Here is a 26,051-nt window from a genome sequence, read left to right on the forward strand (position 1 = left end):
AGAATGGCACATTCACGTCTAGACGATGGATTCCATTCGCCACACAAATAGATTTTCTCGTAAAGATAATTGGCGTGGAATGTCAGTCTATTCTTTGCGCTAGCTTTCGGTTGTTATATCTAGTTATGTATTCGCAAACTAGGCGTCAACTCACCACTCTCGGATACTTCCGTCAGGGCCGTAGAACTCTCCATTGGGCCAGGGCGTTGCTGTCTGTGCAACCTGGCGGACAAGCTCTTCGTTGATCTCAATGCCAAGGCCGGGGCCGGTCAGGGCATCGACGTAGCCGTCCTTGACGGTGAAGACACTGGCGTCGGTGACGTAACTGTGGATGTCAAAATCGCCCGCTTCGGTGTTGTAGTGGATTCCTTGCGACATCTCCTGGATCACATGGTTGGGAGTGCTGATTCCGATCTGTAGGCAAGCTGCCAGGGCAATGGGGCCCAGAGGGCAGTGCGGCGCTATGGCGACTGTTACGCAGAAAGCGGTGAGCGAGGCTGGAAGCGGCAGCGTCTGCAGGCAGTGACTTCACTTACCATCGTACGCCTCGGCCATGGCGGCGATTTTCTTGATCTCGGAGATGCCGCCGCAGTGGGAGACATCGGGTTGCAAAATGTCGACGGACGCGTCTGTGTTTCGAGCCTCAGTCTCGATTTGGCAGGGGATGCAGGCGGGTCATCACTCACCTTGCAGGAAACGCTTGACGTCCCACCGGTTGAACAGGCGCTCGCCGAGGGCGATTGGGCAGGTCGTCAGCTCCGAGATTTGCTTGACGCCTTCCGGGTGCTCTGATAGGAGAGGTTCCTCGATGAAGAGCGGGTGGTAGGGCTCGAGGGCCTTGGCGAGCTGTTTCGCCATGGGCTTATGCACACGGCCGTGGAAGTCCATGGCGGCGTCCATGCCGAGCGCCTTCACCGTCTTGAGGCGATCGACGGCCGACTCGAGCACGCTGGGCGAGTCGAGCCAGTTCATGTCCTCGGTGGCGTTCATCTTGACGGCCTTGAAGCCCTGGGCCTTGCGCGCCTTGGCCGCGGCCTCGACGTCGTTGGGCCGGTTGCCGCCGATCCAGGCGTAGACGGAGACCTTATTGCGGACCTTGCCGCCGAGGAGCTGGTGGATTGGCTGGCCTAGCCTGCGGCCCTTGAGATCCCAGAGAGCAATGTCAATGCCAGACAGAGCGCTCATGAAGACGGGGCCGCCTCTGTAAAAGCCTGGATTCATGTTAATTGGCATCCCGAGGCTGTAATTTGGAACTTACCGAGACGCCATATTAATTGCCAGATGTGCTCAATGTCGTCGGCGTCGAGGCCGAGGATGCGTGTCTTGAACTCGTTCAAGGTGCCCTCAATGGCTTCGGTGTGACTGCAGACTTGGTGAGCGCTAATCTTTCTGGTGGGGGGTTTGGCACGCACCCCTCCAACGTTGCTTCACCCCAGCCAAAGTTGCCGGCATCGTCGGTGATTTTGACAAACAACCACCTGGGCACGACGCGAAAATACTCTAGGTTCTTGATGGGAGCCATGGTTGTTGGTTCGGACAGTCAATGGCAAAGCAGCCGTCTTGAAGACTTTGAAGCCCCATCGGCAGCCGGCAGCTCGAGCCGCATCAGGTCAGCGGGGCCCGGCTTCGGTGCAGGAAACAGCGATTGAACTCCACGCCATCCCCGGATAAGTTTCCGTGACGGGCGCGCGTTGGGGCACGGCGTTGCGGGGAAAAGCGGCGAGGGCGCGGTCCGGCCTCTGCGCTCGACGTCAGGGCCGACGCTTCTTTCCTTCAGTTGCCGACAACCACGCGACCCGAGCTGCAGCAACCCTTTGCGCCGCACCCCCTCCTGTGTCTATATCGCCTTGTCTGAGAGGCCGCGGGCGCGCCGTATGACTTCCGAGCGCAGCCTCCGCAGGACGCGTTTCGTCTGCGTCTCTGACACGCACAACCAGACGCCCAAGCTGCCCAAAGGGGACGTGCTTATCCATGCGGGCGATCTCACCAATCAGGGCAGCATCTCAGAGCTTCGCAAGACCGTCACATGGCTGGAGAACGCCGATTTCGAGATCAAGCTCGTGGTGGCTGGTATGCCTCTTGCTGCGTCGCCGCCAAGCCATCAGCTAATCTGTGCAGGAAACCACGACGTTACCCTAGACGAAGCATTCTACCATCAGCACGGCGCATCTTTCCATAATCAGCTTCCCCAGAATCCCAGTGAATGCGCCCAGCTTCTGGAATCATCCCCAACAATAACCTACCTCGAGCACGAGGCTCGCACCATCCAATTGACAGCTCCTGCCGGGCCACGCACCTATTTCAATGTGTTCGGCAGTCCGTACTCGCCGGAATGCGGCAAGTGGGCCTTCCAGTACAATCGCGAAGACGGGACCAGGTGGTGGGACGGGATCCCGTTGGACACGGATGTGTTGATCACCCATGCTCCCCCGCAATTCCATTGTGACACCAACTCCAAGGGCCTTGCAGATGGCTGTAGAGCCTTGCGAGAGGCTCTTATGCGCATACGCCCTGGTCTGCATGTGTGCGGGCATCGGCATGAAGGGAGAGGATCTGAACGCGTCCGCTGGAAGATCGACCTGCCAATGGCAGGCGTGCTGGAAGAGCAGACGGACATTTGGACAGACCCGGGGACAGGCAGCAACAAGCAGTCGCTTGTGGACCTCAGCGTGAGGGGAGGCAGCCCAATAGACAACGACTTCGTCCACACCAGCCCCGTCGTGTCCAACAGCGTGTCGTTCGCAGGCTCGACAGTTCATCAGACAGCCTCGTCACGGCCTGATGTCATTCTTGCCAACCGCCTCGTCGAGAGCGCTTTCAGACCGTTCCAGCCTCCGACGGCGATTGCGACAGCTCAAAACGGCGGCCAGCTCATTTCTCGCTTGGACAGCCGGGCGCTGGAGGGCAGGCTGGGCAGGCGAGAGACGTGCATCGTAAACGCAGCCATAATGGCGAAGAGCTACTACGGAAACAGCGGACCGAAGCGTTTCAACAAGCCGATCGTCGTCGACATCGACTTACCCGTGCGGCCGGGAGAGGTTCACGTTGCACCAGGGCCGAGCGGTGATGTACCGTGAGTTCATCATGGCCCACAATGGGTACAGCTTCAAGCGGCTTCCCGAAGCCTGCACCAGCAATCATGGCAGCACACGTAAGGAGTCCCACGTGCCCGCAAGCGGCTAGACGCTGTCTTATCGATTGGATCCCATTGCGCGCCCCGCAGCAGTAGTGCCGGTCCAGCTCAGCAAGGCGATCCCTGACGGCCGGCAGGGTCATGGGGGCCGGAGTACGGAACGGATCGAGAGCGCGGGTTGGGTGAGGGATTTGAGAGTGTTGGACAGGGCGATCAGTAGGAGATCTTGCCTAGATCCGCCGGAATGGCAGCGCCTGGAGTGGCCGGCTGCAGCGCGCAATCCTGCAGCCCCATGGCCGTGGGCCGTGTACGGGACCTGAATGGCGAGGTTGGCGCTGGCAGGTTGCCTGTCACACCACGTTGTTCCCCGCGGATCCGTAATGAAAGTGGTACATTTCCAGAAGCGTGCGACCTGGTGGATGCGACCGAGGGCGCAGCGAAGGCCGGCCGCGGGAGGGCCGGCTACGAGGGGGGCAAGCGCGGCGATTGGCTGGGCGCTGTGTTAACCGCCGCGGCGGCCGCGACACCCGCGGGCTGGCTGTGATTTGGCTGCTTGTCGCTGGACGGGTCACGATGCGCTTGGCCGGCGAGTGGGCTGGGGGCAGATGCGAGTGGGCGAGTGAGGGCCCGGGCTGGACGCGAGGCGTGATCGGACGCAGTGCACGAGGATCTTGCACGCTGCAAAGGCCAATGACGCCTGGATGTTGCTGAGCATCAATAAGCAGCCCAGGGCCACACGGTTTTTGCGCGCCCGCAGTGCCACCCGCTGTGCCTTCGTCCAGCGCCCGCTCTCACCCCGCCACTTGCTCCTTCTACAAACTGGCAGCAGCCGCGTGCCTGGAGCATTTAGCCCTGTTAGTGCGGAGCGCCGCCGTCGCGATTGACGTAGTCGCAGCACGCACCTCACCGCTCCGATCCTGCATTCCGCGCCTGGGCTAAGCCTCGTTCCTGCCACGGCCACTCCGTTTGCTTCCTCACCAAGCCTAACAAAGCCTGCGCGTTCGCCACGTCCTACCTGCGTCCACCACATCCGACTCGCACCCACTGATTCGCGCGCATCTCGTGGGGCGACAATCGGCGGCCAGACCAGGGGCACAGGTCTCTCCACGATCTCCTTACAAGCCGGGGCCCGCGCCCTCACCACTGACCACACCCGTCAACGCCCGCATACTGACGCTGGGCCGTCATCCGCTCCCGACACCACCTAATGCTATCATATTCATTCCTTTGCTTTAGCTGCTGCACTTTGTCTGCAATTCCTCCACGCACCACCGCACGAGCCCCCTGCAGCCAATAGTCGCCATGGGCTCTCCATTACCTCCCGATCCATATGCCGCCCTCGGCCTCTCCAAAGATGCCGACTCGACCGCCATCAAGACCGCCTACCGCAAGCTGGTGCTGAAGACGCATCCTGACAAGTTCCCCGACCCTGCGCAGAAGGCCGAGAAGGGCGCCGAGTTCCACAAGATCCAGCAAGCCTACGAAATCCTCGGTGACGACGACAAGCGGGAACGCTACGATGCTCAGGTCCGCCTCGCCGAGCTGCGGAAGGAGGCCATGGAAAGGCAGCAGGCGAGAGGTGCTGCCAAGGCCGACACGGCCCGTCCATCTCCTGCTGCCAACTACGACATCAGAACCCCTTCGGGCACCACCTACGCCACCCGCCCCACGCCCAGAGCTTACGAGGAATCAAGAACACGCGCCGCCTACGACGACGATGACCGCTACGATGAGCAGCCTCGCGTCAAGTCCCGGAGTACCAAGCACCAGTATGTGTATAGTCGCGGCCGGGAAGAGTCGTCATCGCGTCGTCCCAGCGCCTTCAACATCTTCGTGACCACCAACAGCAGCGCAAAGTCCCGGGATCAGACCAAGAGGAGGGAACGCACAGAGAAATTCGTACCCGTTTACAATGACAGCGATTCCGAGGAGCGTTATCGCCAGGAGGATAGGAGGAGAAAAGAGTCTCTGCGTCAAGCCGCCGAAGACGAGGACCGGAAACAACGCGAGAAAGAGATGTTCAGGAGACAGGCCGAGGCAGCCGCGCGCCGGGACGAAGAACTGGCTAGAGAGAGAGAGCGGGAACGTGCTGCTGCTCGCGGAAGGGAAACCTCTCGCAGATCATCAAGTCGTCGGCCTGAGGTTGATTCGTACGAGAGGAAGTACATGGACCAAGACGCGGCAGCGAAGGAGTACATGTCAAAACATCATCGCGGTACATCTGTTCCGCCAGATGATGCGCCAACCCGCACTTCGGCGAGTCGCTCAACAAAATATGCCCAGGTCCGGCCGAAGGAAAAGAGCTCGTCCAAACGGTCGGCTTCGAAAGAACCGTGGATCCTTTCAGGCTTCAGGCACGGACACGGTAGCCGGGACAAGTCGCGGAAGCCGACGCGATCGGCTGAAGCCGAGTACGATGAGGATCCGAGAAGACCTACACTTGACAAGGCTGACTCTTCGCCCGCTACCCTAAAGCAAACGCTGCGCGGCGAGACTCAGCGATCTGCGACCGTTGATTCGTACGACGTGCGCAGGGAAAGAGACGAAACTCAGGCACCACCCAAGATGCGCCGGGCTGAGACAATGCCCGCCACGAAAGTTGCGCGCCACGAGGAGAAGTCGAAGGCTAACACATCCAAGCTGCGTACCGACATGCGCGCCGAGGCTCCAAGGCACACCATGCATGACTCTGGCTACTCATCGCCCAGCACGCCTTCTATCTCTGACAGGGAAAAAGAGAAGGAAAGCCGAAATGCAGCCGCATCTCGAATGACGAGGACTGCGTACCGGTATGGCGCTGATGGCGGCGTTGCAGTGACCACGGACGATGATGTCTACAACACTGTCACTGTTGAGCCGACAAGCAGCAGCGAGCGTATTACCCGCAAGCCCGTTAGCCGTTCTCCAATCGGCGAAAGGCACCCCGAGCGTGACAGTGACGACAGTGGCCGCGAAAGGATGCCTAGCGCCCGCACCCTGCAGCAGGAGAAGACCGCTCGCTACACGTACCCCGTCGAGACCGAAACGCGCAGGCCACATCTGTCACGCGCAACCACGCAACAAGTTCCATCGGGTCGATCGCCCCAGAAGGATGTCTATGAGCGTGGTCGCAGTCGCACCTACGGCTCCCCCGATTATGCGCGTGGCCAGTCGCATGACGATCGTGGTTACGAGCGCAGCAGTCGCTCAGGCGTCCTCTACGCCGAGATCCCGAAACATGCTGGGACGCCGTTGCGTCGGGAAGAGATTCCCACTGTCCGCCCCGGGATGAGGCGTGGCGACAGCTACACCGCCCAGGACGTTCAGTACGCTCGTAAATTCACCGAGGCCGACATTCGCTACGCTCCTCGGGGCGCCCGCGAAAGGAGCGCGTATGCCTTTCCCAACGTAGAGGTGCCCCGACCTCCTATGGCCCGTGGACAGACAGTCATGTAGCGGCCTTTTGCACTGTTTCAGGCTGCGTTGCGAGAATAGAGAAGAGGGAATAGTAAGTCAAGGGGATTTGTTTGATTCTAGAGGGGCTTGCTTTCAAGTTTTGCTCTTTCTAAATCTGTTGATGCTCACCGGCTCGGATTCGATCGTCTTCGACTCGCGTTTAATGATCGGTACGACTTTTTTTCTGGTATACATTGCACGAATAAATATTGGCGGTTTCGGATCGTTCAGGCGAAATGCATGGGGTAAGAGGAATCTTCGGCAGGGAAGTCGTGATTTCAGTTTTTTCTTTTTTTTGAACGCTCTCATATGTCAAAGGCGGCTGTCTCGTATCGAACAGTTCAAACGGCCTGTACAACGAAACGCATGAATTCTGGGGAAACGGCGGCAAAGGGAGTCCTGGGTGTAAATGACCAGTACGCGTGCGCACCCGCAGCGTACTATTTTTTGATCTTTCGCTTTTGTGCAACTGCCCATTTCTCGGTCTGGGTTCTCTACTTTTTCCGCACTCTTCTCCATCGCGGGACTCCTACTATTTCAGGAGAATCAACTTTATTGACGAGCCACGACTTGAAGCAGAAGTACTTTTATTTCCACTTTTCTTCTTCTGCTCAGTACATACAAAGTGGGATCCTTGTATATGCGACCACCCCCCGCCTACGATTTCTTTCGAATGAAAAGTGAAGTTCACGGCTTTCTGTCTTTGAACTATCTTTTCCGGCTTTCTTTCCGGCTTATTTTCAGGTCAGTTCGTGTTTCGGTATGCTTGACTGTTTGTCGGCTGTTTTCTCTAAGGTGCTATTATCATCACGATTTTTTCCTCTCGTTAGGGAGGCCTGGCTGTTTGGGAAACAAGGGATGCGCAGTGGATCATATACCCTCGCTGTTTGGTCGAATTGCCAAAGCTGGACTGAGCATCTGGCAGTACGTTCGTACAACTTCGATTATTTGCACGCTTCATTGCTCCTAGTACTATTTACCGTGGGTCGGAAAGGAAGGCACTATGCAAAGATGCACACAAGGCGTAGTGGTCGTAGTGATATGAAATTGAAGTTTCCATGAGCTACAAAGATTCACTAGTCGGGAATAGCCCTCACCATTTGGTTGAGGCTGAGTACGTCGAACACGCAGCAGTGCGAGAGCCTCATCTTGAGGAACGGTGGCTGCGTATGACTCCTTCAGCCTTGTGTAGATACACATATTACCGGTCAATCTGTGCAGCAAAAGGATTTCCAATTTTGCCTCCGACGTGCATGCATCATGTTGTTGCAGTTTCCTTTCTCTGACGCCCCTCAGCCTTGTTTGTGCAGCCTCCTCCAACCGGTCAGCATGCGAGCCACAGCAGCCCTGCAGGGCAACCATTGCCGTGGGTGAGAATGAATAAGGATGACTCTTACACTCAATCGACCAGCTTACCCAATGCCTTCGATGGTGCGCAGACGCGTATAATCGCCGAGGCGAGGGGCGGCGGCAGAATGAATTGTTGTTGCCTATCACACACGAAAACAAGGCTGAAGAAAAAGTCGGGAGGACAACCGTCGACCAGTAAGAGTTCCAAAGCAGCATCCCGATGCTCTGATGGAGGAGCGCTTAGGCGGGGCGAAAGGAACATCGACTATTCTTGGTTCTCTCCTTTTTCCCACGCATCTGCGTGGGTAAAGTAAGCGCGCACATGCAAGAACGCCCCGGGACTTGTACTCAGAATGCGGAAGTTGCGATGGTTTTTTTTTCTTTTTCTTTTTTTTGAGTAGTGGGTGGGTGACACAAGAGAAAGGTGACCCGCAGGAGAGATTAGGGCATGCACACACACATGTCTCGCTTTTCAGCCTCGGCGGCCCCCAACCGTCAAAGACTGTTTCATGCGGAAAGAAACGCCTCTCCCGCCGCAGGTGAGGGGATGGGACGTAAGCGCCGACACACGCACGCACGGTGAAAGGGTGGGAGGAATGAAGCGCCCAATAGCCTGAAGTCGGCCCGGGATTGGGGGGAGGATGGCGTGGTTTGAGCGCTTGCGGGTGGTGCTGTGGGGGCATGTGTCACACGCATGTGCGGTCATGGTGTGGGAGGTACGGGAAGGAAAGGATGTGGGTGTGTGAGAAAAGTGTGGCTTGCGGGAATATATGTACGTGTGGTGTGGGTTGCGCAACGTGCATGTGTGTGCCGTGTTTTGTTTCACGGGGGAAAGCGGCAGGCCGCATGGAGAATCGGTCACGCGACTTGGGGCGGCTTCCGGCTTTCCAATCATCTGAGCTCGCCCTACATCTTGACGGGTGGGTGGGTGATATAGGGCGGTGGTGGAGGTGAGTTCGCTTGGATAATGCAGCAAAGCGGGGGAAAAGCGTGGGTGAATCTTCTTGTGGCTGCTTTGTGCGAGCCGAGGAAGTACAAGACTCGGGAATGCGGAGAGAGGACGTCTTGAGATGTTGGTTGTTCTATGTCTGCGGGGACGAATAAAAAGAGAGGAATGGTAGACACGGCAATTGCCCGCTTCGCTGCTTACCTGCTCGTCGACGTCTCACAACGACGTTTAAACTTGCACCCTTTGCAGCAACTGCCCCGCACGCATATACACATGATCTTTCGAACCTTGCTTCTTCTGTTGTACCATATTCTCTCGTGATCATTCAAGCGTTCTGTCCAGCATCATGGCCAGAACATGCGCTTCGTGTTTTAGCGCGGTATTGGTTCCTTGGAAGCTGATCCAGAACTTGGCTGAGCAATGGTGTTACATGACAGATGTACTATCGGAGCGGACGACGACCGCATCTTTTTTTTGAAACTCAGCTAGTGTCCTCGTTATCTCTGATAAGGCGTGGCGGTTAGTCGACTGAACTAATATAGTATATCATGAGATAGAACACAGTCATGTGAACAAGTATAAATGATTCAACATGTTTCTCCCATTTCAACGATACTCATAACCGATCTCATCATACAAAAGCCAAGGCGGTCCCCGGCAAGGGGAATGAAAAGGAAGAGAAAAAGGAGACGTATAAACACAGCCGCCCGAAAATACAAGCCCAGATAAGAACGCCTCTTAAGCATAAACTGCGAAAATGATCACAGAAATACACGGATAGGAAAAAAAAGCGTCCCGGGCAATGGGTCAAGTACCCGTCCGAATAATCGGAAAATGGGACATTGAAAAGGAAGAAAAGGAAAACAAAAAAAGGAAAAGGAAGAGAGGTTGCTGCCCGTCGGTCGTCTCTCCTTCCATTACTACTGTTCCATGAATATTTTACCGACCCACCATACCCTTTTGTTCGTCACAATGCATACGTCATTTCCATTCGTCTCTGAGTTTGCTTAGATCGCAAAGCTCTTTGTCCCCTCCACCAAGCCATCGGCCAACTTACTCACGATCGCCCACCTCGGTATGTTTGCCCTGATCTCATCAAGTGCAGGTATCACACCTGGCTCATTAGCATCGCTCCAGATGCACTGTGCCTTGCCATCCAAACCCCTAAATCGGTCCCCGTTCTCATCGTCGTCGCTGTGGTGGTTGCGACACCGCCTGCGCCCGCAGTGGCTGCCATTCTGGTCGTTGGCATCCCAGCCAATATCGACAGTGAAGGGCTGCTCCCATTCGCGACTCCATAACCGGAGCTCGTTAGCGCCGGTGGGGCCGGTGCGTGGGTAGCGGTTGTTCTGGTTTTCACCAGCATTGCGCACCCGCAGGTCGGTGACGGGCGGGTCAAAGAAGAGGCGGCAGGCGCGCGTGTTTCGGCCGACGACGTCAATAGTCGCTGTGTTGGGCGCGACGGTCGAGTCAATCATCGCTTCGTCCCCTTCATCGAGCGTTGTGCGGCTGGCGTTGAACGTGACCCAGCTGGAGAGGTATTTCAGATCTTCGCCTGGTGGCACGGGGTGTTTGGAATGACCGTCGCGCGGGACCACGAGCGGAGTGAGACCACTCCAAGAGCACTTAATGAGACCAGCACGGCTGGCTGTGTCGGGCGGGCCGCATTTGATGTGCTGACCGGCAGCTGAGGGCAATTGCGCGATGATGGGCTGGACAAAGCCGTCGAGGCCGGTGAGAGAGGCTTCGTTGATCCCTGTGTCGAGGTCGACGCGTTGGATGAAGTAGACCTTGAGCTTGTTCGCCGGACTGAAGGGGAAAGCGACGAGGTTGTAGATAAGGGTTCCCACGAAAACGAGGAACAGGAAGGTGGGGATGCGGACCGAAAAGCGGTGGAGGAACGGAAGGACGGGAATAAGGAGGAGGACAGCAAAGACAGCGATGAGGAGGTACACTGTCAGAGCGGAAGAACCATCTGCAAGGGTTTGGTGAAGAGCACTAGTAATGAGTAGGGCAACCTGTCCAACAAGGATGATATTGATTGGCGCCAGCAGAAGCAACTGCAGCAGCCAAGTCCAGCGGGGCAGCTTGCCACTCCACGCTTGCTCTCCAGGAAAACTAGGCTCGGGATGAAGAGGACGTCGTCTGTTGGTCGAAATGGAGAGGACGGAGCGTGCATCAAGAGAGGCACGTCTGCTGCCATGTCTACTGCCGTATCCGCGGCTGAAAGTTCGGGGATGTTGCTCACTCCGCAAAAGAGAAGTCGTTTCCGTTGCGTCATCATCTTCGTTACTGTTCCGGCGATCTTCCCTGGCCTTATGGTGCGCTGCAGGATCTGCTACTGCGGTAGCAGCTGTGAGTGGCCGGCTAGAGGTAGGCGTAAGAGAAGTCCTGATGCTTCCTGGAGTGCGGCTGCCGGGGCTGTCGGAGATTTCTGAAATATGTTGGACATAGGCCTTTTTCTTCGGCAGCGAGAAGAGCTCCAGGTAGGAAATTAGGAGTGCGAAGAAGGCCGAGGCAAAATAAATTACAATGAAGTAAATGCCCGCCAAGTTGAAATTATTCTCGGCGACAGTTGCAAGAATCAAGAGGATGAAAGAACCAGCGTAGATCCAAAGTAGTCCGTAGATCCGGGTCAGTGCCGAGGGCCGCATGGCAGCTCCACCACGAAGGATGAACCAGGTAATACAGAGGAATGCAGAGAGCATCATACTGTGACTTTGTCAGCGGCTTTGTGCGCAAGGAGGGGTTTGAAAGATATTCTGAGACGAGAAGATGAGCATACCTCCAGACAGAATATTGACTGCTGTACACGATATTAGGATTAACTTTCGTAACTAGGTACGCCAGGCCGACAACGGCAGCTGTAGCCACGACGAATGCAACAGGAAAGCGGAAGAAGCCCCGCCATCCGTACAGTGGGTATGCGTCGTCATCATCTGACGAATGGAGATACTTTTTTCTTGCAAAGAGGTACCACTTATCCATGCTGACCAAGATTGCGGTAAGCCCAATGAAGACCAACGGCGTGACGACAAGTAATGTTACAGAGAAGGCGAAGAGCGTGTGGAGTTCGAAGATGGCCAAAACCTCGCCAAAGAGATCGAACCAGACGCCGTTTGATCCTCGTCCAGTGCCGTCTGGCCCGCCTTCGAATTCGGTTCCAGTGTAAGAGGTGAGACTTTTCATGGTCTCAAGCGCGCCGGAGAGCATGTGCCATACGGAATCAAGGGACGTGTCCCGAGCAGCATCCTCGACAGTGTGGTACTGAGCTCTGGGTTCCATGAAGGCAACATCGAGGCCGCGCAGATTCATGTCGGCAGTGAAGATGGAGTAATCAGTGCCGCTGCGAATCAGGCCCCTCTTGAAGCCGTCGGCGGAGATGACGCTTCCGAAGGGATTCTTGGCTTTCTTGTAGAAACGAGTGACCTCGGTGTCGGTGCTACGGAAAAGAGTGGCGCGGCCGCCGGCACCGGCACCTTCAAGGTTCAGAAAAGTGTGGGGGAAGAAAGACAGCGGGTGCTGGGTGAAAGCTTTGGCACCGTTCAACCAATCCTCTTCGCCGTTGTTGAGAAGGGCCACGATTCCTTTTCTGGGCTGGTTGCCCTGGGTGGTGAAGTAGGAGATCAGCTGTAGGACGGTGACGACGCCAACGCCATCATCGGTTGCACCAAAGCCGGTGGAAACGCTGTCGTAATGAGCATTCACAAGCACGCCGCCAACACCGGAGTTCTCGACGTCGTCGGGAACATCATCGGACCCGCGGATGTAGACCATGACATTGGTGCCCTCGAAGTAGATGCTGGTGTTGGAGCTGGAAAAGGTGACATTGGAGACCATGTCGTTGTAGACGACGACGGGGGAGCCCTTGGTGGCGTGGAAGCCCTTGGTGGAGTATTTGACGCCATTCCGTTCCAGGATTTGCTCGATGCGGACCAGGAGCCAATTGCGGACGTCGTCGTTCCTACGCGAGTTGTAGGGGTGAAAACCGCCCGCCAGATACTGCAAATCTCGCCACGACTCGGTCAGGTTGATGCCCTTGACGGGGACGTCGTTCTTCGGGGCAGGCGGGACGACATGGTGGACGACGAGCAGCGAGGCGACGACGGCCAGATAGATGGCAGAGACGAAGAAAGTCACGGGGTTCGGGGTGAAGGCGAACGGGTTCCCAAGACGGCGAGCCATCGGCGCAGTTCAACACTGGAGGGCGCAGTGCAGGCAGCGCACGCGGCTGCTTTTGATGGCTCGGAAATTGCGGTGTGGTTGTCTTGGGAGACGAGAGTGAGGCTTGTGGAAGCTGTGTTGATACGTAGGGCGGGCGGTCGCGGGGTCCGCTAGCGCTGCCCGTTGCCAGAGGCCAGCGCCGTCATGCCAAGCACAGGCCCGAAGCAGGCTCGAGGGCGTTTTATCGCGGCTCCACTCCAGCTTGCACACCACCCATGGCAGCCAGCCGTCGAGGCTGTGTCCGCGTGCCACGCAGCCAATCCAATCCAGGGTAGCCACCGTCTGGAAAAATCGAAGGTCACCCCGTGCTCCTCCAGTCGCCTGACTCGCCCGCGACTTCGTCATGACCGCGCTGCATGCAGTAGCCAGCGGGGCCCTGGGGCTGAGATGCTCCGTATGGCGACAGCTGCCACCGCCTGTTCTCCGATGTTGCCGCTGTAGACGAACCTCGAGCCTCTGCCGCCCGTCGCTCTCTACACCGAACCGCTATCAACCTCGACGTCATCCGGATCACGCGCGGATCTTGGGCTCGCTCCCTCTCGGCCGGTTCCCTACCGGACGCCCAGCAGACCGCGATGCTCCCTGAAACTTTTTCTCCCTCACACCCTGCAGCTGAGACGGCAAAAAAAAGTGGGCTGGCCCTGTCCATGCCAAGCCCGGAAGGGACGACGTACATGCACTCGCAGATCCGATCCGGCCTAGCGGGAACATCTGTCAAGTAGGGATCTCGAAGACCGTAGGTAACAAACAACCATTGACAGCCAATCACCACCATGCGCTAGACGCTAGACGCTTGTTTTGACCACGGACACTCTTCGTGCCCGACCTACGAAATTGCTTCGTGCATTTCCTCGTCAGGCGAATATCAGCAGCAATATGAGACGTCGTTATCTCCAACACCTACCCAGCAATCGCGCCACTTTTGCTCCTCCAAGACCGCATTTGATTTCCCCACGCCTCTGGACAGGTAATGGATCTACAGTCATGCATGCAAATCCGCGTCGATAAGCGCGACGCTTACGTTGGCAGCGACTTTGTCTTGTCCTTGCTGTTGTCAGGACACATGATTGAGACTTTTCTTCAGCAATTTCTAATAATGTTGTCACTGGTGAAAATCGCCGAGTGGTCTTGTAATACTTGACTCAGCCCCAAGGATACACTACTGTAGTTCCCGGCTACCACCCAAGACGACCTCCACTGCTCCAACAGCTGTTCCTGCAGTCAGACTGCCTGCCCAGACGTCGGGAAAATGACGGAAAGTCCATTTATCCACACCCCTGTACATATCAGTCGATGCTACTTCGTCTAACAAAGTTGCCGCCCCCAGAACCCCGCGTCTGAGACTATCATAAGCAGCAGCGTCTTGTGAAGCGAAGGCTAATTTTCCGGGCGACCTCACGTCAGCGCTAGCTCTCGGCCCAGATATAAGGGTCCTCAAAGTATTATATTGAAAGGAGACGACGAAGAATCTTCATACCAATTCTCCCAAAGAAACTATCTATTGAGCCCAACATGACCGTCACCATGACTACCACCGTGACAACCGACCTCCCCTCTCGCTTCGAGATCCGCAACCTCGGCCCGGAGCACAATGAGTGGGCGAAAGCCATCCTCTGCCACACCAACATGTTTTACGGACCCATGTGGGCGGCCAACTACAAGGGCACGGAGGCAGTCAAAAAAAACCTAGGCCTCTTTCGCACGTGCGGCCATCTCATTGATCACCAGATCGACTCGGGCCTCTCCTTCGGCGTCTTCGACAAGGAGTACGTGTTCAAGCGGCCCGAGTCGGCCGCCACGGGTGGAAAACTGTACTGGGACGTGGAGCGCGAGAACGACCCGGAGGGCCTGGACGCCCAGACGCTGCTGGACCAGATGGACTTTCCGCTCGTGTCCATCGCCCTCAGCTACGACAGCATCAACCCGCTCGACCAGTCCAAGCTGGCCGACCTGGTCGGCATCGTGCCCGAGTACGGCGCCGGCTTCGGCATGCTGATCGCAAACGACCCGAGGGACCCGGCGTCGTGGCAGGCGACCGGCCCGCTGCAGGTCCTGTTCCGCAACTCGACCAGCACGCGCAGGGACTACGAGGGGTTGGGCCTGATGAAGCGCCAGGCACACTTCCTCATGCGCTGGGCGGCCGAGAAGGGCTTCCGCGGGATTCAGATCGAGGCGTTCAATGATGCCGTCACGAAGGTGTGGACGAATCCGCCGCCGCCGTTCAAGGGCGAAGCCGTATCAGAGGTGCGCACGGGCGAGGTCGTGGTGAAGAATGAGGATGGGACCGTGACGAGGCCGTTTGGCAACTCGACGCAGGTGCTGACGAGGTGTTATGTCACTTTGAAGTAGGCGGGAAGAATCGAGACAACTGGGAGAAAGACGCAGGTATCGTGGAGAGCAATCAATCGGATCTTCGATGTTCTCAGTGGAGTAGAAGGGCGCGACATCACAAGGAAGAGCAAAGAGATTGAGATTGCCGTAAGCAGAGCTATAGAATTGACTTCAATGCCGATCCGTGTTCTGCAGAGCCTGTCTATGAAAGCCAAACCATCCCGTGGAAAAGGCAGCGGGTATCCCATTTCCCATTTTGAACAGACCTTAGCCATGGTTCGTCCAGAGCCTTTGCCAGTATTGACGCCCGAATGTTTTTGGATCACCACGATCCATGTTCCCGTTGATTCCTTGAGCGCCAGATTAAGAAACCCAGTAATAGAAAAACCAGCTCAACCCAGCGAGCAGTATCGGTATTAGGTGGGTGAGCGGTCGCAGAACATCAGCCTGTTGCCCTACTTGATGTAGTCAACAGACGCCACATATGGGAAACAGTAGGTTTGCCCACAAGAGTATTTGCTGACACTTTACTGATAGTAAAGCAGATCAGCCACGAGGACACATCAAGTGAGGTGATTGCTGAGCTTAAGCGATGAGGCCGCTAGCAGTAGCCTCACCCGGGTTGAGGACGCGGACGTCGTAAGCACCACCCTGGTGAGCAGCAGGAGAATCGTCCCAGGTAGCTCCAGCGGCTGTGCGGCGGGCCCAGTCCTCCATGTTCTCACGCTTGTGCTTTCCGCCAACGCCATTGTGACGGTTGTTGCCATGTCCATAGCCGTTGCCGTTGTGGCGACGGTTCTTGTTGCTGTGGTGCTGAGCGTAGCGGAAGGCCGGCTGGTCATGCTGCTGGAGCTGCTGTTCCTCAAAACGCTGACGACGGTAGGCGGCATTCTGCGAGTTCCAGCGGTTGAAGTTACGAACGTTGCCCATGGCCATGGCGCCGCTCTGCTGCTGCTGGTGGGCGACTTGGCCGAGCAAGTTTTGAAAGAACTCGTTGCTCTGGACGAAGAACTCGCAACTGGGGGTGATGTCACCCGCGATCCGGCGGTAGCTCACATTGTGGAGGAGATGCTTGACAATCTTGCTGTTCATGGAGAAGTTCTTCATGATCGTGTCCAGATGCTGGAATTCTAGCGGCTCCTCAGTAATGAAGAAGGCCAGCCTCGGCCAAATGACGGTCTCGGCCGCATGAACCTGAAGGAGAAGCGCGGCCTTCAACAGCTCAACCCAAGCGAAGAAGTTGCCCTTGACCGACAGACGGAAGGGGTCGGCCTGGTTGCAGGTTGAGACCATCCAATCGCAGATGTACTCGATAGCGGCAGGATCGGTTCCGCTGGGCGCCAGCATGAGCACGGAGCGCCGAACCTCATGGTCCTCACCGGGGATCTGGAAAGCCTGCTGGAAGACCAGAGGCGAAAAGGCTTTGAAGACGTTCGCTGGCATGACGTACTCGAAAACCTCCGGAGCAAGGCTCTTCAGCTGGACGACATGCTTGGGTGAGCACAGAGCTAGACGCGCATCGCGGGAGAGGCTCGACAGGTCAGCGAAGGTGTGGACATAGGCGACGTCCTCGGTCGGCTCCATGGACTCGATCGAGTACATCTTGGCGTGACGGCGATGGTGTTCTCGTGAAAGCGGTTTGCGGCGCAGCAAGATCTTCGAGGGAGGAATGGAGTGAGTGGAGTGGACGCCGGCGCCTTAGAAAGGAACTGCGCAAAGGAAGCGCGGAAGGTGACCGAACGTTGAGGAGGAATGGTTGCCGGTTGGCAGAAGAAGACGCATTTATAGACCCTTCTCTCAGTGACCAATCACGTGCTGAGCGCTTCCACTCACCTCACCTGGCTTCCATCACCATTGAAGAATGAACGACATATTTGGCGACGTGTCCCTGTAAAGGCTTTGACTCTGCAATTGTCCGCTATGTGTCTTGGGCTCCGTGCGTTGTTTGCTTACTTCCCGAGCCACCCTTCTCGAAATTACTTCCTTTGGTGTTTTTCTTTGTCCCGCATCTCGTGGCTCACCATGTACGTCGTTCTTCTTTAGGGCTTCAAGCGCACCTTCCATTCTAGATGTAAGCCGTAAGTTTGACCTGGCAACCCACAGCTGAGGGCGTCAACCAGACGTTCATCACAGCGTCGGGAGACGGGCATGCATTATGTAAGCATAGAGACGTTCTGAAAAACTGAATGATACTGTGGGAGACCTAAGGTCCAAGTAGCTACCTATAACCTGCAATCACAGTATAATCAATCCATGCACGAACTGGCGTACATGGAAGACTCACTTTTGAGCATCGGCTTTCATGCCAGCCTGCACCCATTTTCTCGACTCAGCGGCGTGCTGCTCCATCTTAGACTTGTCCTTCAACAACTCCTTGATCGTGTGCGGGTCGGGCACGTGGCGGCCCTTCTCGACGCCCGGACGTGCCTCCATACGCTCTTCCCAGGCCTTCAACTTCGGAAATTCATCGATCTCGACGCCAGCCCAGCCAGCGGCAGCGATCCACCCATAGTGAGCAATGTCGGCAATGGTACACTTGTCACCAACGATGTACTGGTTTCCCGTCTCGGCCAGGTGCTTGTCCAGAACACCATAAAGGCGCCGTGTCTCATTCTGGTAACGCGAAATGCCGTACTCAAAAATATCAGGCGCGTAGCGGGTGAAGTGATTTGCTGCAAGGAGGTCAGGACCCAATCAACAGAGTCGGCTGTCAGAAAAACTTACCCTGGCCCTGCATTGGACCAACGCCGGCATTCTGGAAGAACAGCCAGTTATTCGTCTCATATTCCTCGCGCGATCCGTGGGGATAAGAGATCTTGTGGTCGGTGTCATAGCGCGAAACAAGATACTGCATAATGGAGCCGGACTCGAACAAGCGAATGCTCTTGCCATCACTGAAAGTGTCGGTCAAGGCGGGGATGCGGCCATTGGGGTTGATGGCAAGGAACCAAGGCTCCTTCTGCGTGTTCTTGCTGATTTCAATCTTCTCGACCTTGTAGGGCAGGCTTGTCGGGCGTCAGCAGAGCCATGACATTACACGAGCAGATAGTACCCAAGCTCTTCTAAAGTAATAGACACCTTGATGCCATTGGGCGTCTGGCTGGTGTATAGAGTGATGTCGGGGCTTTGGGCGGCCATTGTGGATGCGGAGATGGTGGACGGTTGAACTGGGAGTAAGACGACTGAGCAGCGGATTTATACGTGGACCCGCGCGGCGTTCACGAGTGGAGTGAGGGGCAGGTGCGGCGGGGTGCTTAGAAATAGCAATTGCTACGTCATGCCGCCCCGAAGGTCTGGGGAATACTGTCTACAGAAGAGGACGCAGCCTAGCACTGCAAACCTTTCGGGGACTTCAAGGTAGCGTCTTCGTTTTGAACACGACCTGCGGCGCTGTCGCTAGAGGCGAATTTTATCGCCGTGTTTCATGAGGCCGCGGACACCCGACATCTGGCATTATGCACACAGCTCGCGGGCAAAGCGATGCGCAGGTGAGACTGATTCTTAGAGAACCGGACAGAGCGGATGGTCGTGGTCCCACGTGCGTCTTTTGCCCAGCTCCCGTGTGGTCTGGGGAATGCGGCGGGCATGCCTAGGCGGATGAGTCAGCGACCAGTGGCCGGTCAAAAGTCGGCTCCTGCACGCCAAGACGCCTACAAAGTCGCGCTGCTGCGCCCGGCACGAACAGCTCGCCCTCTCTTACTTCCGCTTCACCTTCAACCTTTCGCGCCCGTCCCGCCAACTCCATCGCGCGCGCAATCGCAAATATGTCCTGGCGCAATCAAGGCATCACCGGCTCCAACAACATCCCCCTCGGCACTCGTCGCAGGTTTGGCGGCGACACGACGCCTTCCGAAGACAAGGATGGCTACGACCCCTCTGCACCCGCCACCGGCCTTTCTGACCTGAAGCGCGGCCGTAGCCCTGTTCGCGGTGAGTGCCACTTCTCGTACAAGCAAGCAACCCCTACTTACACCCTTTACAGAGCTCAACCCCGATGGCACCCGCAAGCGCAAGAAGCGCAACCGCTGGGGCGATGCATCCGACAACAAGGCCGCTGGCCTCATGGGTCTTACCACCGCCATTACCGCCCATATGACCGCCGAGCAGCTGGAAGCCTACACCCTGCACCTGCGCATTGAGGAGATCAGCCAGAAGCTGAGGATCAACGACGTGGTCCCGGCTGACGGTGATAGGTGAGTGAAGACCAACTCCCCCCGGCGGCGCTTTCTCGCGGTGGATACTGATTAGATCAAGGTCGCCTTCGCCTCCCCCGCAATATGACAACTTTGGTCGTCGTGTCAACACCCGCGAATACCGTTACCGCAAGAAGTTGGAGGATGAACGCCACAAGCTCATCGAGAAGGCGATGAAAGTCATCCCTAACTACCATCCTCCTTCTGACTACAGGCGCCCAACCAAGACCCAGGAGAAGGTCTACGTCCCAGTCAATGACTACCCGGAGATTAACTTCAGTATGATTGCTAACCCTCGATTTCTAACTTGCACATCTGCGTCTTCTCTACCTAAATCTGCGGCATTACGTGTAATGCGCAGTATTGCTCACTTCACTAACCACCTTCTAACTCACTCACTTACTCGAAAATGAAAAAGAATCCGTTAACTAACACTAGCTCTTTTCTTCTACTAACAGTCGGACTACTCATCGGACCCCGTGGAAACACCTTGAAGAAGATGGAGGCCGAGTCTGGTGCCAAGATTGCCATCCGTGGCAAGGGCTCCGTCAAGGAGGGCAAGGGCCGCTCCGATGCCGCTCACACCAGCAACCAGGAGGAGGATCTTCACTGCCTGATCATGGCCGACACCGAGGAGAAGGTCAACAAGGCCAAGAAGCTGATCCACAACATCATCGAAACTGTACGCAATAACCCCGCTTCGTTCAAACCTAAAGTGAAGACTGACAGATTGCAGGCTGCTTCGATCCCCGAAGGCCAGAACGAGCTCAAGCGCAACCAGCTGCGTGAGCTGGCTGCTCTCAACGGTACCCTTCGTGACGATGAGAACCAGGCTTGCCAGAACTGCGGTCAAATCGGCCACCGCAAGTACGATTGTCCCGAACAGCGCAACTTCACAGCCAACATCATCTGTCGTGTCTGCGGTAACGCTGGTCACATGGCTCGTGATTGTCCCGACCGCCAGCGCGGCGCTAGCTGGCGTAACAGCGACCGTGCCGGCGCCAGCGCTAGGATTGGTGGTGGCGACGGCATGGATCGCGAGTACGAATCCCTCATGGCTGAGCTTGGCAGCAGCGCGCCCCAGCATCGCATTGAGGCTGGTCCCGGCGCCTATGAGGGCAACAATGATAGCTACGGTGGTGGTGATCGCGGTGATGTGAGGCCCTGGCAGCGTGGCCCGACCGGTGCGGCTGCTCCTTGGCGCCAGCCTCGTGAGGATCGTGAGCGCGGCGATAGCGGCTCTGCTCCTCCGCCGTGGGCCAATGGTGGCGGTCGCGGCGGCAACTCGGACAGCTATGGTGGATATGGGCAGAGCGGTTATGGCGCCCCTCCGGCTCCAGGTGCTGCTCCCTGGCAACAGGCATCAGCTGGCGCTCCCCCGCCACCTCCAGGCGGCCAGCCTTGGGGTTACGGTTATCCTGGTGGTTATGACCAGAGCTCGGGCTACGGCCAGCCTCCTATGGGCGCACCCCCGGGCCTGGCTCCTCCTCCTGGCATGCCTCCCATACTCTCTGGGTTCCCTGGTGCTGGTAGCCCTCCGCCACCCCCTCCTCCTGGTGACGCTCCACCGCCGCCCCCTCCCAGCGACCAGCCCCCGCCGCCTCCTCCTGGCGCCTAAACCATCAATTTGGGTAATTGGGTCATGGCTGGCGAAGCTGTTACAATTTGGATGCATAGTGGCATGACGAATCAGGCAAAGGTTTCTCGCTACTGACTTTTGCTTTTAAAATGACTAGTTCTCACGTGTTTTACGATACACTGGAGTAAGTCTCCACTGGAGTGAAGGGTAAGGAGTGGATGGGTTGGTTTCAGTAATGGGCATTTTTGGGGCTTTCTTCTAGAGTGTGGTCTTTTATGGCCCGCTCTTCCGGACTTACTCTTTCACTGCTTGAACTAACCGCGAGGATCCTACCTGGAAGTCCACAGGTGGGTAGTTAATACTATCTATGGCTGAAAATTGAAATAACCTTGACCACATTGCTTAGGATGCTCTTGTGTGATGACTGTTTGATCCTCATCCTTTCATAATTAAATTTGGATAACAGATCAGAACTCCCTCTAAATCGGACAGCCTTTGTATCAGGTGTGACGGAACGTAAGATTTGACGGAGCAGCTTAATGTTCCAATGCCTCTCAAGTCGACGAAGACTTTGTAAGGAGGCCAATAAGCCGCATCCTTTGACACCCGAGATATCAATTTATGGTATATGAAAGAGCGGCGAAGTCACCCAATAGCGTGACAACACTATAAGGTAGCAACTTAAAAGCATAGTCCGTAAGTAATCTACACCGCGAAACCCACACATCTCTACAGCTCGATGAGGCCCGAAGCGGGGTTGCGTGACGACACGGCTCATCGACTCGCAAGAACACCGACGCCTAGCATTACCCACCGAACGCGAGCGGCCTTGGCAAAGCGGCGTTGATCACATCCCCAGCTCAATCCGGGCAGGTCGATCGACACTCGACACTCCACATGGCTGCAGACCCCGCATTGGCGCAGGTCACACACTAAAGCAGAAACAAGTGGAGTTGAGCCTGGACGCTGCAGAGCGCAAAGGCCATTCAGATAGATATGGATGCCTCTAAGCTTGAGTCCTTGCGCAATGTCTCTATTACCGCAACCGCGGGAAACGAGGTAGCCGAGTCAATATGTGACTTTTGCAATCAAGTAGGCTGTTGACCACTCAGTTTTTATGTTCTTCCCGGGTGCCGCTTCGATGAGCTTGGGAGGAGGTCCATACCGGTGACTCAGACGTGACACAGGCCGTGGGTGAATGCTACATTGTAGAAAGAATCAAACAGGATGAAGTAGAGATGGCTTAGATAGCACACTGCACAGTTGAGAATAGTGGACGTAGATCGCCAGAAATGGATGGTATTTAGCCACGCCTAAGCATCGTGCCAGCAGTGCGTCAAAGTTCAATAGTACCATAACGGATGGAGGATACATCGATGAATGCGAAGTTTAGGGTCTCCTTAAATGGACGGTCTGGAAAGCTTCGGTAGCTGAGGCTCACCAATCGCTTGACTCAATAGTTAGTTGACTTTGCAAAGGGGAAGAGACCCGCTAGAGTCCGGATGAGGTATCGAAAGGAAGAAAGAAGTAAGCTCGGCAGGAATTGCTCTGCCATTACAGAGTGTATGCCTCTCTGTCCTTGACGTCATTAATGAAGGTCCATGCCGCTGTTAGAAACCCGGGTATCTATTGGCTCTATTCTCCAGAATAACTCCAACGCTGCCCATCTCGCATCTATCTCACACTACGTTGCGTTCATTTTCACTCCACAAGCACCATCATCTGTACTCTACCCCACCGCCACCACTACCATCATCGCCCATCCCCATATCCAGTAACCACTCGGGCGTGTTCGTCTTCTGCTGCGGCGCGTTAGGGTCCTCAGCAGCCCAAGTGCTCCGCACAAACTCATCCCAGTCCGGCCAGTTGACCGGATCGCCCCCGCCATATGCCGCGTCGAGGTTCATGGCCGATAAATCCACGGCAGAAAGGACGTCCAAATGCTGACTGGGTATTGTAGTTGCTGATGTGGCTGCCGGCATTATTTGTCGGTGGGGATGGTGATGTTGTGGTAGTTGTTGTCCACCAGCGACCATGGCTGCTGTTGGCGATGAAGATGAGGGCAGAACTTGGGTGAAGGCAGCGAGGTTATCGTCAGCCAGTGCAGAGTGATATGCGGTACTCTGCTGTGGATGCTGCTGCTGCTGCTGTTGCTGGCCGGCAGTGGCAAGATACCTGCCAAGATTATCGAGTGGGAGCTGCGGCATAGACCTTTCCGAAATGGACGCTGGCGACTCCGAGGCATCATGGCTACCGGACGTCAGGTCGTCATCTTCTGCCAAAATGCCACCTTGACCGCGGAGAGCTGCTGCGCGGGCTCTACGGGCTTTCTGATGTAGCTTTCTGACTGGCCGCCAGAGCGAGACATCTGTGACGCGAGAGCGCGCGCGATCATACACAGCGTCGACGATTCTCCATGCCTCTTCGACCAGTGAGCCGCGGGTCTGGACGCAGAGCTCTGCGAGAGTAACCGCGAGCGGATGCCACTGGACATACGTATCATAGTACCACTTGTACTTTGACGAAAATGGGTGGCTCTGCAATCCGTAATCGACGCGTAAATGAGTTATGGCAGTGCTCAAGATTTCCTGCTTCGTGGCTTTGGACTTGAACGCGTAGCGGCGGGTTTGGATTGGGTAGTGAACCAGTAGCCAGAATTCGGCCGTGACGATCTGCACGACCTGCGAGATGACAAACTGAATTGGGACAGAGGGGTTAATGTGGATGATGAACTTCTCATGGAGACGCTCCTTGAAGCGTTCAACTTCCTGCTGGATTTGTGTCTGCCAGTGATCTCGTTTTTCGTCATCGTCTGCGTCTGCGGGAACTGGGCTGAAGAATTTGGGCGCTACCATGGAGGCTTCCTGGCAGAGGCGAGAGAAGCTCACGTCGGTGCATCCTATTCTCTCGGGAGGTGCGATGCGCGAGTCTGGACTTATGTCATCATCGTTGATGTTAAGGGGCATTTTGGTGCTGCAGAGGTGGTGGTCTATCAGAGGAAAGGAGCCTCGATCTTCGCAAGCGCGGATATCAAGTACAGCAATCTGCCACCAGAGACGTCGGCGCATCTCGGTCTCAAAAGGAGAGAATCCAGTGACAGTTCCATCACGGTGGAGATTGAGATCCTGACCTATGCGGACTGCGAGACTGACCAGCGTCCATACCGAACGGGTCTTGTTGTGGCAGCGTAGAACGACCTGTTGTGAAAGGTCAGTATATGTGCGAAGCTTGGGTCTGGTGTCGAAATAATCGGGGGTAGGCTTCACTGACAAGATAGAGAGCAAATGCTTGAAGGACCTGCAGGTCTGTGCTGTTCAGAAAGTCGGCGTTGGCCAGGGATATCTCACAACAATGACGGAATTGACCGGCAAGATTCGCCCGTTCCTTTCCAAGAAGCTGAAGGCATTCTTCTGGAGTCAACGAGGTCACTGCTGCAAAGTAGATGGCGAACAACAAAGCCTCGTAGCCAGCGCCCTTGGGAATGGAAGCACTGTCTTGTGCCACAACGTGTAGCAGCGGCTCGGTTGTGGGGCGGTGCAGGACTTTGTAGATTGGATCAACACGGTCCCAGTAGACGTCGGATAGTTTCAATATCTGTGGGCCAGGGGGATGGAGCCACCTCAGATCTGTCGCTTCGATGTCGCCGCTGAAGACAAAAAGGCTGTTCATCAGGCGTTTCTCGTAGACATCATGAATGGGTGGGGGGCTTCTGCTTGTCTGCGAAGCTTCAGGCTGCTCTTCTTCTTCTGACTCTGGTTCGTTCAGGAGCTCCCTAAGACCCTCGACCTGATGCGGCATTAGGCTTTCCACCTTAGTGTCCGAGAGCAAACTAGCGTACCTCTGTACTGAGGCTAGTCCAGAAGTCCTCGCCTAGATAGCGACCACCGTCTTCTTTCATGACAGGGTAGGTGCCATCCTCGCGCGGAGGGCCGCGTGGCTGGCGCAGGTGGGGCGTCAAGGTGCTGGGCATGTATTCGGCGGGAAGTTTTTGCTCGGGCTGCGGCAGTGGCTCGCCACTGGCAGCATGCGCAGCCACGGCTACCTCGCCTCCCAGACGGTCGACGAGACCCTCGAGATGGTCGAGTCGGCGGAGCAATTCCTCATTGCGGCGGCCGTGCTTTTTGCGTTGGGCGCGCTGGGCGGGGAAGACGCATTCAACGCCAGCGCGACGGCAGGCAGAGCACGGGTGGACTTTGTCGCAGCGGATCTGGAGTCGTCAGCTGCGCGGCGGTGGAATGAGACATTGAGGGCTGGCAGACCTTGCGGCTGCGACACGTGATGCAGCTAAGCGCATGGGGAGGCGTCGGCATTGGCGGAGGAATTTACTTTGAGCTGCAGCGGGAGTTGAGGGGGGCGTGTGGAGTCTTTTGGACGGCGCACGAACCCGGGGTGCAGACGAGTCGTGGTTCGTCAGCAGCTTGACGCGTCGCGGGGCGCTGGAGGCTGGAATGACTAGATTGGGAGGGCATGATGTCAAAAGCCGCTGTTTTATCCGCCGCGGAAGGCGCAGCCCTGTGAAACGCTCCGCCGGCCCCCCCTGGCTGACTAACTGCATTACTCGCCTTTCCCGACACCAGCCCCAACTCTATTCGCCGCCGTCTATTGTGTGAGACAGCACTGCGCCTCGCCTTTCCATTTCCCAGCGCTGCGTAGCCACAAAGCCCCACTGACCCGTCGTTTCGGTAGTGTGAACGAACGCTGATCTTCGACACAGTATAGGTTTCATATTGAATCTTCCCTTTCGAGACTACGCTGGCCTCCGCACGGCCTGCCCATTGGCGGGCCGCGGACTCCGCACGCTTCCGCATGCACTAGAGAACGGAAAAGAAAGGTCTTCTGCAAGTCGCTATCGTGTTT

At 56.4% G+C, this 26,051-nt stretch overlaps 9 protein-coding genes across 9 annotated transcripts; 4 read left to right on the forward strand and 5 right to left on the reverse strand.

Moving 5' to 3' along the window:
• Nucleotides 1-150: 150 nt before the first annotated feature.
• Nucleotides 151-1,522, reverse strand: LTHEOB_3349 (Mandelate racemase/muconate lactonizing enzyme; the record flags this gene model as incomplete). The annotated part of the gene is made up of 5 exons (XM_035512262.1): nt 151-470; nt 537-629; nt 687-1,211; nt 1,259-1,362; nt 1,413-1,522. 5 exons carry the CDS (start codon nt 1,520-1,522, stop codon nt 151-153), a joined length of 1,152 nt encoding a protein of 383 aa, XP_035363242.1.
• A 352-nt stretch (nt 1,523-1,874) lies between these two features.
• Nucleotides 1,875-3,077, forward strand: LTHEOB_3350 (Metallo-dependent phosphatase; the record flags this gene model as incomplete). Its single annotated transcript, XM_035512264.1, has 2 exons — nt 1,875-2,070; nt 2,119-3,077. The coding sequence occupies 2 exons, from the start codon at nt 1,875-1,877 to the stop codon at nt 3,075-3,077; spliced, it is 1,155 nt and encodes a 384-aa protein (XP_035363243.1).
• A 1,358-nt stretch (nt 3,078-4,435) lies between these two features.
• Nucleotides 4,436-6,568, forward strand: LTHEOB_3351 (Heat shock protein DNAJ; the record flags this gene model as incomplete). Its single annotated transcript, XM_035512265.1, has 1 exon — nt 4,436-6,568. The coding sequence occupies one exon, from the start codon at nt 4,436-4,438 to the stop codon at nt 6,566-6,568; it is 2,133 nt and encodes a 710-aa protein (XP_035363244.1).
• A 3,306-nt stretch (nt 6,569-9,874) lies between these two features.
• Nucleotides 9,875-13,052, reverse strand: LTHEOB_3352 (Peptidase M28; the record flags this gene model as incomplete). The annotated part of the gene is made up of 2 exons (XM_035512266.1): nt 9,875-11,579; nt 11,653-13,052. 2 exons carry the CDS (start codon nt 13,050-13,052, stop codon nt 9,875-9,877), a joined length of 3,105 nt encoding a protein of 1,034 aa, XP_035363245.1.
• Nucleotides 13,053-14,615: 1,563 nt separating this feature from the next.
• Nucleotides 14,616-15,440, forward strand: LTHEOB_3353 (uncharacterized protein; the record flags this gene model as incomplete). Its single annotated transcript, XM_035512267.1, has 1 exon — nt 14,616-15,440. The coding sequence occupies one exon, from the start codon at nt 14,616-14,618 to the stop codon at nt 15,438-15,440; it is 825 nt and encodes a 274-aa protein (XP_035363246.1).
• Nucleotides 15,441-16,007: 567 nt separating this feature from the next.
• LTHEOB_3354 (uncharacterized protein) lies at nt 16,008-17,024 on the reverse strand (the record flags this gene model as incomplete). Its single annotated transcript, XM_035512268.1, has 1 exon — nt 16,008-17,024. The coding sequence occupies one exon, from the start codon at nt 17,022-17,024 to the stop codon at nt 16,008-16,010; it is 1,017 nt and encodes a 338-aa protein (XP_035363247.1).
• A 678-nt stretch (nt 17,025-17,702) lies between these two features.
• LTHEOB_3355 (Glutathione s-transferase) lies at nt 17,703-18,560 on the reverse strand (the record flags this gene model as incomplete). Its single annotated transcript, XM_035512269.1, has 3 exons — nt 17,703-18,094; nt 18,147-18,427; nt 18,475-18,560. The coding sequence occupies 3 exons, from the start codon at nt 18,558-18,560 to the stop codon at nt 17,703-17,705; spliced, it is 759 nt and encodes a 252-aa protein (XP_035363248.1).
• Nucleotides 18,561-19,186: 626 nt separating this feature from the next.
• Nucleotides 19,187-21,233, forward strand: LTHEOB_3356 (Branchpoint-bridging protein; the record flags this gene model as incomplete). The annotated part of the gene is made up of 5 exons (XM_035512270.1): nt 19,187-19,352; nt 19,405-19,615; nt 19,677-19,894; nt 20,074-20,297; nt 20,352-21,233. The coding sequence occupies 5 exons, from the start codon at nt 19,187-19,189 to the stop codon at nt 21,231-21,233; spliced, it is 1,701 nt and encodes a 566-aa protein (XP_035363249.1).
• A 1,679-nt stretch (nt 21,234-22,912) lies between these two features.
• Nucleotides 22,913-25,504, reverse strand: LTHEOB_3357 (uncharacterized protein; the record flags this gene model as incomplete). The annotated part of the gene is made up of 4 exons (XM_035512271.1): nt 22,913-24,391; nt 24,465-24,980; nt 25,033-25,401; nt 25,454-25,504. 4 exons carry the CDS (start codon nt 25,502-25,504, stop codon nt 22,913-22,915), a joined length of 2,415 nt encoding a protein of 804 aa, XP_035363250.1.
• Nucleotides 25,505-26,051: the final 547 nt, after the last annotated feature.

The sequence above is a fragment of the Lasiodiplodia theobromae genome (genome assembly GCF_012971845.1).
Source record: "Lasiodiplodia theobromae strain AM2As chromosome Unknown scaffold_8, whole genome shotgun sequence".
NCBI classification, from domain to species: domain Eukaryota; kingdom Fungi; phylum Ascomycota; class Dothideomycetes; order Botryosphaeriales; family Botryosphaeriaceae; genus Lasiodiplodia; species Lasiodiplodia theobromae.